Source organism: Bos javanicus, chromosome 25 (genome assembly GCF_032452875.1).
Source record: "Bos javanicus breed banteng chromosome 25, ARS-OSU_banteng_1.0, whole genome shotgun sequence".
Lineage (NCBI taxonomy): Eukaryota > Metazoa > Chordata > Mammalia > Artiodactyla > Bovidae > Bos > Bos javanicus.
Window position 1 is genome coordinate 20558281 of NC_083892.1, and position 15025 is coordinate 20573305.

General features: G+C 41.0%; 1 protein-coding gene across 1 annotated transcript in view; it reads left to right on the forward strand.

Annotated features, from left to right (window-relative positions):
* The window catches only part of HS3ST2 (heparan sulfate-glucosamine 3-sulfotransferase 2), a 116434-nt gene extending 106208 nt beyond the window's left edge, over window positions 1–10226 (forward strand). The window contains exon 2 of the mRNA XM_061401409.1: window positions 8847–10226. Within this exon, the coding sequence (XP_061257393.1) occupies window positions 8847–9465 (619 nt within the window). The 3' untranslated portion in view covers window positions 9466–10226. The remainder of the gene's footprint in view (window positions 1–8846) is intronic.
* The last annotated feature ends 4799 nt before the right edge of the window (window positions 10227–15025 follow it).

Genomic DNA, 15025 nt, shown 5'->3' on the forward strand with positions numbered 1-15025 from the left:
CACTGTCACGGATATGTAATTTCATCTACTCTGTCATTAAGGCCAATACCTCATTACAATGTGTTCCAAGATCATAAAATAATGCAGGCAGATTTCTAAGAAAATCCAAAGAATTTGATTCAAGTGCGCCTGTGATTATTTGCTAAGAATGATATCCTCAGTATTAATAAATACTATTAAAATTTTCAACCCATCCGGGTCTTTTACAGACTTGGGGCTTAGATGCAAAATATTAGTTGCATCAGCTTCTCAGTTGCAAAAAGAACTTGAAGATTCAAGGGGAAAATGGGAGGTTTGTATGGAGGGCAGCTGAGTCGGGGGTGGGGGTGGGGGAGGGATCTGAGAGCACAGGTGGGCAGGTGAGCCCCTGTGTAACTTGTCCTCGGAGATTAATGGTGGTGGTGGTGGTGGTGATGTGAATATGATGCTATGGAAATGATTGCTTCCCGGGTCCAGAGAAGGTTTAGAAGAAAGTGAAATAAAAAAGAAAGTGAAATAAGATGAATTTAAATATCACGTACAATGAATCTGAGACTATGGTAAAGACAGAAGGAAAGAAGGTTATGGTCTGTGTTTTTTTCCTGTGGCCACCATGACAAATGCCTTGAAAAGAAGTGTCTTAAAACAATGGAGATTTATTCTTTCAGGTTTGGAAGCCAGAATCCTTAAAAGCAAATTGTCAGCAGGGTTGGTTCATCCTGGAGGCTCTGAGGAAGAATCTACTCCATGCTTCTCTCCTGGCTTCTGCCGGCTGCCAACAATGCTTGTCATTTCTTGGCTTGTAGACATATCACTGCATGCTCTGCCTTCATCCTCCCATTTCCTCTTCTCTCTGTGTCTGTTCTCTCCTTCTCTTCTCTTCTAAGGATAATCCTTACAAGGAACCCTAATCCAAGATGATCTCATCTTGAGATCCTTAATTTACTTCCTAAGGCTGCAAAGACTCTTTTTCCAAATAAGGTCCCATTCATAGGTTCTGGGTGAATGTATCTTTTGGAAGATCATCATTCAATCCACGACATAGCCCTAGAGTAGAATTTCAGGGTGAACCTTTTCAGAATTAGGGCAATTCCAAGGACAAAACCTAACGTATGACCATGAGGAAGAGTTTGCTAAAAGAGAAGATAAAATGGAGATATTTGGCCAAAGACCTGTGAGGCCAGGTTACGGAAGAGATGACTATATAGCCGGGACAAAGAAGGCTAGACACCAGATGCCTCTATTCATAGGACTGTGAAGCTGCCAGCTGTGGGGTCTGGGAAGCCATAACGTTAAGAACAAGTGAAGGGTGGGACTTCCCTGGTGGTCCAGTGGTTAAGGCTGTGCACTTCTAATGCAGGGGGCATGGGTTTGATGCCTGGTCAAGGAACTAAGATCCCACATGCCATGCAGCACAACCAAAAATAGATAAATAAATAAAGTAAGCAGTTTTTAACAAATAAATAGGGAGTGGGGGAAGGGTGATTGTGTATTGGTGGTTCTCACCTTTATTTTCACATTGAAATCATCTGAGGAGCTTCAGAAAAGCACCCACCCCCAAATATTTTTAATCAGTTAGTCTAGAATGGGGCTCAGACATCTGTGTATTTTTTTAATTTATTTTTTTATTGAAGGAAAATTGCTTTACAGAATTTTGTTGTTTTCTGTGAAACCTCAATATGAATCTGCCATAGATATACATGTATCTCCTCCCTTTTGAACCTCCCTCCCACCTCCCTCTCCATCCCACCCCTCTAGGTTGATACAGAGCCCCTGTTTGAGTTTCCAGAGCCAGACAGCAAATTCCCATTGGCTATCTATTTTCAATATGGTAATATAAGTTTCCATATTATTCTTTCCATACATCTCACCCTCTCCTCCCCTCTCCCCATGTCCATAAGTCTATTTTCTATGTCTGCTTCTCTATTGCTGCTCTGTAAATAAAGTCTTCAGTACCATTTTTCTAGATTCCAAATATGTGCATTAGAATATATTTATCTTCCTCTTTCTGACTTCACTCTGTATAACAGGTTCTAGGTTCATCCACTTCATAAGAACAGACTCAAATGCATCCCTCTTTATGGCTGAGTAATATTCCAGTGTGTATATGTACCACACCTTCTTTATCCATTCATCTGTCAATGGACATCTAGGTTGATTCCATGTTCTAGTTATTGTAAATAGTGCTGCAGTGAACAATGGGATACATGTGTCTTTTTCAATTTTGGTTTCCTCAGGGTATATGCCTAGGGGTGAGATTGCTGGGTCATATGGTGGTTTTATTCCTAGTTTTTTAAGGAATCAATACAGTCTTCCATAGTGGCTGTATCAATTTACATTCCCAATAACAGTGCATGAGCATTCCCTTTTCTCTACACCCTCTCCAGCATTTATTGTTTGCAGACTTTTTGGTGATGGCCATTCAAACCGGTGTGAAATGATATCTCTTTGTGGTTTTGATTTGTATTTCTCTAACAATGAACAACACTGAGCATCTTTTCATGTGTTTATTAGCCATCTGTATGTTTTCCTTGGAGAAATGTCTGTTTAGGTCTTTTCCCCACTTTTTGATTGGGTTGTTTGTTTTCCTGGCATTGAGTTGTATGATCTGCTTGTATATTTTGGAAATTAATCCTTCATCAGTTTCATTTGCTATTATTTTCTCCCTATCTGAGGGTTGTGTTTTCACCTTGCTTATAGTTTCCTTTGCTGTGCAAAAGGTTTTAAGTTTAGTCAGGTACCACTTGTTTATTTTAGTTTTTATTTCTGTTACTCTAGGAAGTGGGTCATAGAGGCTCTTGCTTTGATTTATGTCATTGAGTATTCTGCCTATGTTTTCCTCTAAGAGTTTTATAGTTTCCGGTCTTACATTTAGGTCTTTAATCCATTTTGAGTTTATCTTTGTGTATGGTGTTAGGAAGTGTTCTTATTTCATTCTTTTACACGTAGCTGTCCAGTTTTTCCAGCACCATTTATTGAAGAGGCTGTCTTTGCCCCATTGTATATTCTTGCCTCCTTTTACCCATAGGTACATGGGTTTATTTCTGGGCTTTCTATCTTGTTCCATTGGTCTATATTTCTGTTTTTGTGCTGTACCATACTGTCTTGATGATTGTAGCTTTGTAGTATAATCTGAAGTCAGGAAGGTTGATTCCTCCAGCTCTATTCTTCTTTCTCAAGACTGCTTTCACTATTTGGGGTCTTCTGTATTTCCGTATGAACTGTGAAATTTTTTGTTCTAGTTCTATGAAAAATGCCATTGGTAATTTGATAGGGATCGCATTGAATCTGTAGATTGCATTTGGTAGTGTAGTCATTTTCACAATATTGATTCTTTCTACCCAGGAACATGGAATATCTCTCCATCTGTTTATGTCATCTTTGATTTCTTTCATCAGTGTCTTATAATTTTCTGTGTACAATTCTTTTGTCTCCTTAGGTAAGTTTATTCCTAGATATTTAATTCTTTTTGTTGCAATAGTGAATGGGATTGATTCCTTAATTTCTCTTTCTGATTTTTCATTATTAGTAAATAGAAATGCAAGTGATTTCTGTGTATTAATTTTGTATCCTGCAACTTTGCTAAATTCACGATTAGCTCTAGTAATTAATTTTCTGATACTATCTTTAGGGTTTTCTATGTAGAGAATCATGTCATCTGCAAACAGTGAGAGCTTTACTTCTTCTTTCCCAATCTGGATTCCTTTTATTTCTTTTTCTTCTCTGATTGGTGTAGCTAGGACTTCCAGAGCTATGTTGAATAATAGTGGTGAAAGTGGACACACTTGTCTTGTTCCTGATCTTAGGGGGAATGCTTTAAGTTTTTCACCATTGAGACTAATGCTTGCTGTAGACTTATCATATATGGACTTTACTATGTTGGGGTAGGTTCCTTCTTTGCTCATTTTTTGAAGAGTTTTAATCATAAATGAGTGCTGAATTTTGTCAAAGTTTTTTTCTGCATCTATTGAGATTATCATATGGTTTTTATCTTTTAATTTGTTAATATAGTGTGTCACATTGATTGATTTGCATAAACTGAAGAATCCTTGCATTCCTAAAATAAACCCAACTTGATCATGGTGTATGAGCTTTTTGATGTGTTGCTGAATTCTGTTTGCTAGAATTTTGTTGAGGATTTTTGCATCTATGTTCGTCAGTGACATTGGCCTGTAGTTTTCTTTTTTTGTGTTGTCTTTGTCTGGTTTTGCTATCAGGGTGATAGTGGCCTTGCAGAATGAGTTTGAAGTGTTCCTTCCTCTGCATTTTTTTGGAAGAGTTTTAGAAGGATAGGCATTAGCTCTTCTCTAAATGTTTGATAGAATTCTCCTGTGAAGCCATCTGTTCCTAGGCTTTTGTTTTTTGGGAGATTTTTGATCACAGCTTTAATTTAAGTGCTTGTAATTGGATTGTTCATAATTTCTATTTCTTTCTGGTTCAGTCTTGGAAGATTGAACTTTTCTAAAAATCTGTCCATTTCTTTCAGGTTATCCATTTTATTGCCCTACAGTTGTTCATAATAGTCTCTTATAATCCTTTATATTTCTGCCTTGTCTGTTGTAACCTCTCCTTTTTCATTTCTAATTTTGTTGATTTGATTCTTCTCTCTCTCTTTTTTCCTGATGAGTCTAGCTAAAGGTTTGCCAATTTTGTTTATCTTCTCAAAGAACCAGGTTTTAGTTTTATTAATCTTTACTATTGTTTCTTTCATTTCTTTTTCATTTATTTCTCTCAGATCTTTATGATTTCTTTCCTTCTACTAATTTTGGGGGTTTTTGTTCTTCTTTTTCCAGTTGTTTTAGGTGTAAAGTTAGGTTGTCTATTCAATGTTTCTCTTGTTTCTTGAGGTGGGATTGTATTGCTATCAACTTCTCTCTTAGGACTGCTTTTGCTGCATCCCATGGGTTTTGAGTTGTCAGGTTTTCATTGTCATTTGTTTCTATAAATTTTCTTTATTTACCTTTTGATTTCTTCAGTAACCTGTTGGTTATTTAGAAATGTGTTGTTTAATCTCCATGTGTTTGTGTTTTTTTACAGTTTTTTTTATTGTAATTGATATCTAGTCTCATAGCATTGTGGTCAGAGAAGATGTTTGATATGATTTCAATTTTCCTAAGTTTACTGATGTTTGATTTGTGACCCAAGATGTGGTCTGTCCTGGAGAATGTTCCATGTGCACTTGAGAAGAAGGCGTATTCTTCTGCGTTTAGGTGGAATGTCCTGAAGATATCAATGAGATCCATCTCATCTAATGTATCATTTAAGACTTGTGTTTTCTTATTAATTTTCTGTTTTGATGATCTGTCCATTGGTGTGAGTGGGGTGTTAAAGTCTCCTACTATTATTGTGTTACTGTCAATTTTTCCTTTTATGTCTGTTTGTGTTTGTCTTATGTATTGAAGTGCTCCTATGTTGGGTGCATAGATATTTACAATTGTTATGTCTTCCTCTTGGATTGATCCCTTGATCATTATGTAGTGTCTTTCCTTATCTTCTGTAATCTTTATTTTAAGGTCTATTTTGTCTGATACAAGGATTGCTACTCCAGCTTTCCTTTGCTTCCCATTTGCATGGAATATATTTTTCCATCCTCTCACTTTCAGTCTATATGTGTCTTGAGATCTGAAGTGGGTTTCTTGTAGACAGCATATATACGGGTCTGGTTTTTCTATCCATTCAGCCAGTCTGTGTCTTTTGGTTGGAGCATTTAATCCATTTACATTTAAAGTAATTATTGATACATATGTTCCTATTGCCATTTTCTGAATTGTTTGGGGTTGATTTTGTAGATCTTCTTTCTTCTCTTGTATTTCTTGACTATATAAGTCCCCTTAACATTTGTTGTAAAGCTGGTTTGATGGTATTGAATTCTCTTAACTTTGGCTTGTCTGAAAAAGCTTTTTATTCCTCCATCAATTTTGTATGAGATCCTTGCTGGGTATAGTAATCTTGGCTGTAGATTTTTCCCTTTCAGTACTTTAAATATATCCTGCGATTCCCTTCTGGCCTACAGAGTTTCTTCTGGAAGATCAGCTTAAGTATATGGGGTTTCCATTGTATGTTACTTGTTGCTTCTCCCTTGCTGCTTTTAATATTCTTTCTTTGTGTTTATTATTTGTTATTTTGATTAGTATATGTCTTGGCATGTTTTTCCTTGGGTTTATCCTATATGGGATTCTTTGTGCCTCTTGGACTTGATTGACTATTTCCTTTTCCATCTTGGGGAAATTTTCAACTATAATCTCTTCAAAATCTTTCTCATACCCTTTCTTTTTCTCTTCTTCTTCTGGGACCCATATAATTTGAATGTTGGTGCATGTGATATTGTCCCAGAGGTCTCTGAGACTCTTTTCAGTTCTTTTCATTCTTTTTACTTTATTCTGCTCTTCAGAAGTTATTTCCAGCATTTTATCTTCCAGCTCACTATTTGTTCTTCTGCCTCAGATATTGTGCTATTGATTCCTTCTAGAGTATTTTTTATTTCAGTAATAGTGTTGTTTGTCTCTGCATGTTTATTTTTTAATTCTTCTAGGTCTTTGTTAATTGGTTCTTGCATTTTCTCCATTTTGTTGTAAGGTTTTTGATCATCTTTACTATCATTATTCTGAATTATTTTCCAGGTAGTTTGCCTATTTCCTCTTCATTTATTTGGACTAGTTTGTTCCTTCATTTGTGTAGCATTTCTCTACTTTTTCATTATTTTTTGTAACTTATTGTGTTTGAGGTCTCCTTTTCCCAGGTTTCAAGGTTGAATTCTTTCTTCCTTTTGGTTTCTGCCCTCCTAAGGTTGGTCCAATGGTTTGTGTAAGCTTCCTACAGGGTGAGATTTGTGCTGAGTTTTTCTGTTTGTTTTTCCTCTGATGGGCAAGGCTGAGTGAGGTGGGAATCCTGTGATGATTTGGTCTGTATTTTTGTTTTGTTGGTTGTTTAGATGTGGCGTCCTGCACAGGGTGCTTACTGGTGGTTGGGTGATGCCGGGTCTTGTATTCCAGTGGTTTCCTTTGTGTGAGTTCTCTGTGCTGCGATTCATGGGGTCGCAAAGAGTCAGACACGACTGAGCGACTGATCTGATCTGATCTGAGGGTTAGTTCTCTCGTAGTCTAGGATCTTGGAGTCAGTGCTCCCACTCCAAAGGCTCAGGGCTTGATCTCGAGCTTTGCGTGGCTCTACATTATTATTTTCTGCTGGCCAGGTACCCCTGTCTGCTCTCAGCTGGTGTTCTGCATGCACTGCTGTGTCTGAAGGTGTATTCCTGATGTATCTGCAGAGAGAGGTGTACTCCATGTCCACCTACTCCTCTGCCATCTTGTTCTCCGCCTGGATGCTTACTCAGTTTTGAACTGAGTTGGAAGCTATCAAGTTTCTGAAAAGATTATAGAACACCTATCTCAGTAGGGCTGGGTTTGTTGTTAATGAATCTCTACAAACAAAATCCGAGTCTTTCAACTAGTAGAAGTTTGCCTGTTCCTTTTCTCAACTGCCAAGTGCTGGTGGGCAGCCAGACCACTGCAGGGAATCTTGAAGGAAAGAACCTCAGGACAAATGGTCCAAGCAGCTGCTAGGGTCTTGCCCCAATATTCCGTGATCAGGATCAGCTAGCCACGAGCAGCAAGTCTTCTGGCTGGCTAAGCCAAATTGATACTGAATCCAAGCTTACTCTGCTCGCTGCATGACAAGCCAATGAATCTGAGAGACGAGGGGCTGAGGCAAGAAAGAGACTTTATTTGGGGGCCAACTGATCGAGAAGATGGCAGGCTAGCACCTCAAAAGAGCCATCTTCCTTTTAAAAAATAAATTTATTGGGTGATTTAATGTGCAGCCGGGATTAAGAAAAATTTTGCTGTCATTGTTCAGTCACTAAGTCATGTGTCCAATTCTTTGCAGCCCCATGAACTGCAGCATGCCTGGCTCCTCTATCCTTCACTATATAAGAAAAACTAATTAAGGGGAAAACACAACTTTCAGAAAGAAATAGCAACTGGAAACCAGAGGTGTTTCCCTTCACGAGGACCTGAAAGAGATACACCTGAGAAGGAGGCATCAGCTTGTCCTACCATCCTCCCTTAAACCTTAAGCAGAACTAGGAAATTACGAGGAGAGCAAGAGGTTGCATTACTGGGCTTCTGACTGAGCCCCTCCCCCATGATATTCTCCCCCCACCCATCTCACCCCTGATATTCTGTGCTTTTCAGTCTTTTACCAGGGATGTATTTCAGATGTATTTCAGCAGGAAAAGACATCAGAACTCATTTCAAAAACACATGCTATTCCTACAAAACATGCCTTTCCTCTCCCCAAAAGACTTTCTTAATATATTTGGAGAGATATCTTTTGCCAGAACAATATTCAGTGGCTTCCTTTGTATTTTTTGAATATGTAATAAACACAATAAAAATTTCAAGCAGTGTAAAAGATTATACAATAAAAAGCAATTCTCATTTATCCCTGACCTCCCTGCTCTGCTCCCACTCAAGGCCCCTCCCCAGAAGCAATTACTTTTATTGGTTTCATGGTATCTTTCCCCAGATAAACAAGCTGTGTCTTGCCTTTTTTCATTTAAGCACTAAATCTTGGAAATCATTCCATAACAGTACACACAGATCTACCCAACTGTATTAATTGGCTATTCCATCATGTATCTAACCCATACTGATGGACATTTAGATTGGTTCTTGTCTTAAACTGTTAAAGACTTTGAAAAAAGGGTCAACAAGAGTTAGGTGCTTCATCAGATGAGAACAGGGGAGGCTCAAATATCACAGAGGAGAAGGGGGTGGGGATCCCCTGGGAAGCTGGGTGGAGGGAAGTGATCCCCCCGGAGGTCCCCAACACAGCCCTGGCTGATCATGTGCATTTCTGCCCCACAGGAGCCTCATGCCTCGGACTCTCGAGAGTCAGATCACACTGGAAAAGACCCCCAGCTATTTTGTCACTCAAGAGGCCCCTCGCCGGATCTTCAACATGTCCCGAGACACCAAGCTGATCGTGGTCGTACGGAACCCGGTGACCCGTGCCATCTCGGATTACACCCAGACGCTCTCCAAGAAGCCAGACATCCCCACGTTTGAGGGCCTCTCATTCCGCAACCGCACCCTGGGCCTGGTGGACGTGTCCTGGAACGCCATCCGCATCGGCATGTACGCGCTGCACCTGGAGAGCTGGCTGCGTTACTTCCCATTGGCTCAGATCCACTTCGTCAGTGGCGAGCGGCTCATCACCGACCCGGCGGGCGAGATGGGGCGCGTCCAGGACTTCCTGGGCATTAAGAGGCTCATCACGGACAAGCACTTCTACTTCAACAAAACCAAAGGATTCCCTTGCTTGAAAAAAACAGAATCGAGCCTCCTGCCTCGATGCCTGGGCAAATCAAAAGGCAGAACTCATGTACAGATCGACCCTGAAGTGATAGACCAACTCCGGGAATTTTATAGACCATATAATATTAAATTTTATGAAACTGTTGGGCAGGACTTCAGGTGGGAATGAGCCACAGAGATTCAAGGGCTCTTCCGATAGTCTTTTCCATGAGATTTGCCCTGAGAGCCTCTGACCCTCTTCCCTCAGTGAATCCAGGCTCCAGTCCCTATTCCCCTCTTGGGTTCTATCCTCTTGGAATGGGGAAGCCCAGCTAAAGGCCAAGAGACCAGGGAGGGTCCTTGCCACTAGCTCTCCCCAGTCTGTCCAGGCACAGTTGATCTATTTCTGGCACATCTGGTCAGTTCCTAATAGTTTCCCTTCAGCCCATATGAGGCCCTGGGAAATTGTTTCAGGAAGCACAGATCTTCTGATTATAGATACATATTATAAGTGGTGATGGTTCTGTTGCTATGAACACAGCAGTCTGTCCTGTCACTGTCCACCCTGGAGTGGGCTTAATTCCAAGTGGCATGTACCTCCCCTCTGAGCTTAACTCTCTGGAGCTGCCCTGGGTGATGGATGGGGACCAGCCTTGTCCTCCTGACCTTAGCAGCTTGTGCAGAGATTGTGGAGCTGGTAATGTTCCCCCTGGCCACTCTTAGGAGACAGACCCTTTGCTGATGAAATAAACCAGTGATTTCAAAGCCTGTGGTTTCAACTCTGCTTGAAGGGGAACTGTCTTTAAAAACCACCCTGTGATTCTCCCTGCTCCCTGTGGACAAAAGCACATAATTCTGCTGTTACGGGTACTTTCCTCACGCGAGCTTTCATGTTCAGCATGCAATGGAATCATGCTTGTCCATGTGAAATAAATACGGCTCTCTCGTGTCCATATGGCTGGGCTTTCTCTGTGAGTCAGGCCTGGGGCATGGCTCATTCCTCCAGCTCCTCCCAGCAAGGTGGGGCTGTGCTGGGGATGGTGTGGGAGGGCAGTGAGAGGAGAAGCAAGGGGGTGGGGGAAGGAGAAGAGGTTCTTGCTGGGGAGACCTGTAAGGGCATCCTCTTCCTGAAACATAGTCTGATGAAGTCAGCTCTCCGTGTTAAGCTTTACAGCTGAGATGAAGCCAAACTAGAGGCTGAAAGGACATCAGACATGTTTTTGCTTGGCCAGCTTGACATTTGGAAATAATTTCCCACATTACAAACTTGGGAGTGTTCATGTAAAATATGGAGTTCCAGCTTCTTAAAAACATTTTTTTATTGGAGTATAGTTGATTTACAGTGTTGTGTTCATTCCTTCTCTACAGCAAAATGAATCATAAATATATGTGTGTGTGTATATATACATGCCCACTCTTTTTTAGATTTTTTTCCCCATATAGGTCATTACGGAACATTTGAATAGAGTTCCCTGTACTACACAGTAGGTCCTTTATTTTACATATAGTAGTGTATATATGTCAATCACAATCTCACGATTTATCCCTCCCCCTATCGTTTCCCCCAGTAACCATAAGATCGTTTTCTACATCTATGACTGTTTTTCTGTTGTGTAAATAAGTTCATTTGCACCATTTTTTAGATTACACATATAAGCAATATCATATGATATTTGTCTTTCTCTGTCCAACTTACTTCACTCAGTGTGACATGGCAACTTGGCCAGCTGAGCCTGTGCTTCATGACTGCCACCTCGGATGGGACCTGCACTCCTCGATTTTTCAGACCCCAACTGGACCCCCTCATCATCATGTAAGGCATTGTAATGCCTTACAGTGACCCCTGTAAGGCATTTGAGTTCACAGGCCTGTTTTGAGTATGTACCATGGTCTCAGAATAAAGTCCGAATCCTCCAGCATGGTGCTTGGGACAACGCCGATGGCAGCTTTGGGATTACCTTCTTCTCCCTCCTCACCCTCTGCTCCAGTCTTACAGAACTGTGTGCCTTTTCTTGACATTTTCTGTATCCATGCCTTGCTTGCTCCCAGGCATCTCCAGCTAATGGAAACCCCTGCTCCCATAAGACTTCACTCACGTGTCTCTGGCTTGATATTTGTGCAGCCATCCCCCACCAAGCTGACTTATCTGCTTGCTCTTCTGCACGTGGTAGTTTGTATACATCTCAGTTCTAGCTTTTATCACATTAGAGTATCATTACTTGTATAAATGCCTGTCTTGACCATAGACCCTGAACTCCCTGAGAGTCAAGACTGAATCTTGCTGATATGCATTAGGCACACAGCAAATGTTTGAGGGATGAATGTGTAAGTGGATGAATGGATGTTGGAAGTCTGGTGACATGGACAGGAATGTCTCATGGAACTGGACTTCTGGGACACTTGCCAGATAGCTCCACAGGACCCACAGGTAGCTGGGAAGGATTGCTGAACCTCCAGGGGTCCCTTTGCCCTTTGTCTGCTCTGTCAGGCATCATGGAAGGCTCCTGAAAATAAGAGTCTGACTTACAAGACTTACAAAAGCCTGAGATATTAGCTCTGTGTCTGAGTACGTTTTTCTACCCCAAGCATATTAGGAAATTACTTAGGAAAATCAAATGACTGAGAATATGGTACCAATTAATCCATGGTTCCAAGCATCCCCCATGGGCATGGAGAAGGGGGACAGAGGCCAGTGGGAGCTACCACCACCCAGAAACTGGGCACTGAACCTCTGGGGACCAGAAGAAGAATGAGTTGGATATGGACATTAATGAATTGCCCTTGTACATTCCCCTGCAAAAGTATTTGGTGTCCTGTGATCCTGGACAAGGTGGTAGCCAGAAGGAGACAGAATTACAATGGGACCCAGAGGAAATACCCAAGAAACTGTGAAATGTGCTTGTTTATCCTGATCAGGAATTAGAACTGATGAAATTTCCGAATTTTGTATGCACAAATGCAGCTTTATTCCTTTGCATTATAAGCATTCTCAGACCTCCCAGACTAAGTAGCCTCTAAGTATTAATGAATAGGTCAGGATCTATTGTAATTAATGTATCAATCATCATATGCAAATAAAAGATGCTAAAGTACCTTAAAAATCCTAGTTTAAACAAGTGAAGGCAGGTGTATACACGGGTCTGTTGAGCAAACTCTGACTTTTAATCCAGTGCAAATATATCCTTTCACCAGGCTGCCTGAGGGCAAACTTGCACAAACTCCAAATTAGTGTGGTTTAAATAGATGAAGTCTGGCTATTCAAATCTGAAACGAAGAAGGCTCCTCCAGGCCTCTGTGTGTGTGTGTGTGTGTGTGTTTGAAGTGTGTTTTTCTCTCTCACTAACAGTACAGGGTGCACAGAAATTCCCAAATACCAGAGAATCAGGTTCCTTCCACCCTAGAGCCCACAATTCATGATGGCTCATTCCACTAGCGTAACAGGAGTGTGGAAGTCATTGAGATCACCCGAAAGAGAACACACAAAGAGCCTCCTGACACAAAACCACCATAGTGAATTTATTTTCAGGGCAGCAATAGAGAAACAGACATAGAAAACAGACCTATGGACATGGGGGGAGGGGAGGAGGGAGAAGGGGAGATGTACAGAAAGAGTAACATGGAAATTTACAACACCATATGTAAAATAGGTAGCCAATGGGAATTTGCCGTATGACTCAGGGAACTCAAACAGGGGCTCTGTGACAGACTGAAGAGTGGGATGGGGAGGGAGATGGAAGGGAGGTCCAGGAGGGAGGGGACATGGGTGTTACCAATGGCTGATTCTTATTGATATATGACAGAAAACCACAAAATTCCATAAAGCAATTATCCTTCAATTAAAATTTTTTTTTAATTTTTTAATTTTTTTAAATTTTATTTTATTTTTAAACTTTACATAATTGTATTAGTTTTGCCAAATATCAAAATGAATCCATTACATTTTTAATGTTATATATATTAAAAAAAAAAACTTCCATAGCAAGGAGTCTTCGTTGGGAAGGCTCCAGGTGTGCCCTGGAGGTTGTTGGTTCAGGGAAGCTGGAGGCAGGCTAACCAGAAGGGAACATCTCATGTGACTGCAATGCCTTCCATGTCTTATCAACCCTACAAAGCAAGTCTTGTTTCAAAGTGTAAATACTGGACAGATGGGCGTGATGGTTAAGAGCAGGGACTGAGTTCTGACTCTGACTCACCACTCCCTTACTCTGGGATCTTGGGCAAGTTATTTGATGCTCACTGTGCCAGTTTCCCCGATCTGTGAAACAGAGGTGCTAAAAATAGTACCCACATCATAGTGGTTTTATGAGGATTAGACATGTCAATTCATGTGAAGTTTGAGAATCACATTCAAAAGTGGTAACTGATATTGACATCATTCCAATCTTTGAGGTGAGGAAACAGGCTGAACAAAGTGAAGAAAGTCAAGTTCATACAAGTAGTAGAGGTAGGAGTCAACCCAGGCATTCCTCTCAAGAGAGATGGGTGAGCGAGTGAGTCCGGTGCAGTAATTGGAGAGAATGCAAGATGAAGGGTGGCGTAAAGGAAGGCGGCGTTAACACAGTCAGCGAGGACTTCATGAGAAAGAACATGGATCCCCTTCCTGCTCCATCTCCAGTTGTAAAATCTCACCACCTCTTGAATAAAGCTCAGCTCGTTTATTAGACACCACAGCTGTAATGACATTACATCTCCCAGAAACAAAAAGGACATTATGGGGTCTGGTCTTCAAATTTGGTAAAGAACCTACTAGATGAAATACAGAAAAAGTAGGAATCGATGGGATTTCTTTTGTTCTGCAAATATTTACTGAACAATTTAGGCAGACACCGAGGATACACAGTTGTGTGAACGTTTGTTCCTGTTTCCTCCTCGGAGCTCCCAGACTAATGAGGATGAGAGACACATAAACAATTACTCTATAACATAATAAGCTGCAAGTATGTGATGAGCGCTCAGGGAAGAGGACGAGGACTTCCGTGCAGGAAGTGGCAGTGGAGCCATGTCTTAAAGAATGCTGAGGAATTCATCCTTTGGAGAAGAGTGTTATATGCCAGTCTGAAATGCTGCGGGAACCTGTTTTTCTAGGTCAGGACAACCAGAAACAAGGATTAAGGGCACTGGGCTAAATTCCAGTCACTGGATTGGACCCTAGGCCTATCCACACCACATCCCAGTTCAAGGGCTAGTCTCAATTTTTCCACAAAAAATTCAGAGTGGACCCCACACCTGCCTACCCAATACTAAGGGCAGAAATGCAAAGCCACTCTTTTTCCAGGATAAGATGAGCCACTAGTCTGCTTAGATGCCTTCTATGGGAGACAAACGTCCTCTCTCCCTCTCACTCCACCTCCCATTGCCCAGCCCTGGAGAGCCAAAGAACCAATTCAGGTGGATAAATAGATGCCCCAAGGGGCCTCTCACACTTGAACAACGAATTTGGTTCTTGATAAAATTGGCTTCCTGATAAATAAGGAGAACATACTGCTTTTTTCATTTGGGAGAAACAAGAAAAGAAGGAAGGAAAGAAAGGGAGAGGGAGGGAGGAAGGAAGAAAGGAAACATATACCTCAGCCTCCAAAACAGCTTAGAATGAAACGGAAATATGACTGTGCCATTTAGGAATATATATATTCCTATATGCTTGACTGCTTTTTATTGACAACAGTAGCTTAAATAAATTAGGGATTTATTTTCTCAAATTAAAGAACTCTGGAGTTGGACAGTCTAGTACTGGTACAGCAGCTCTCTTA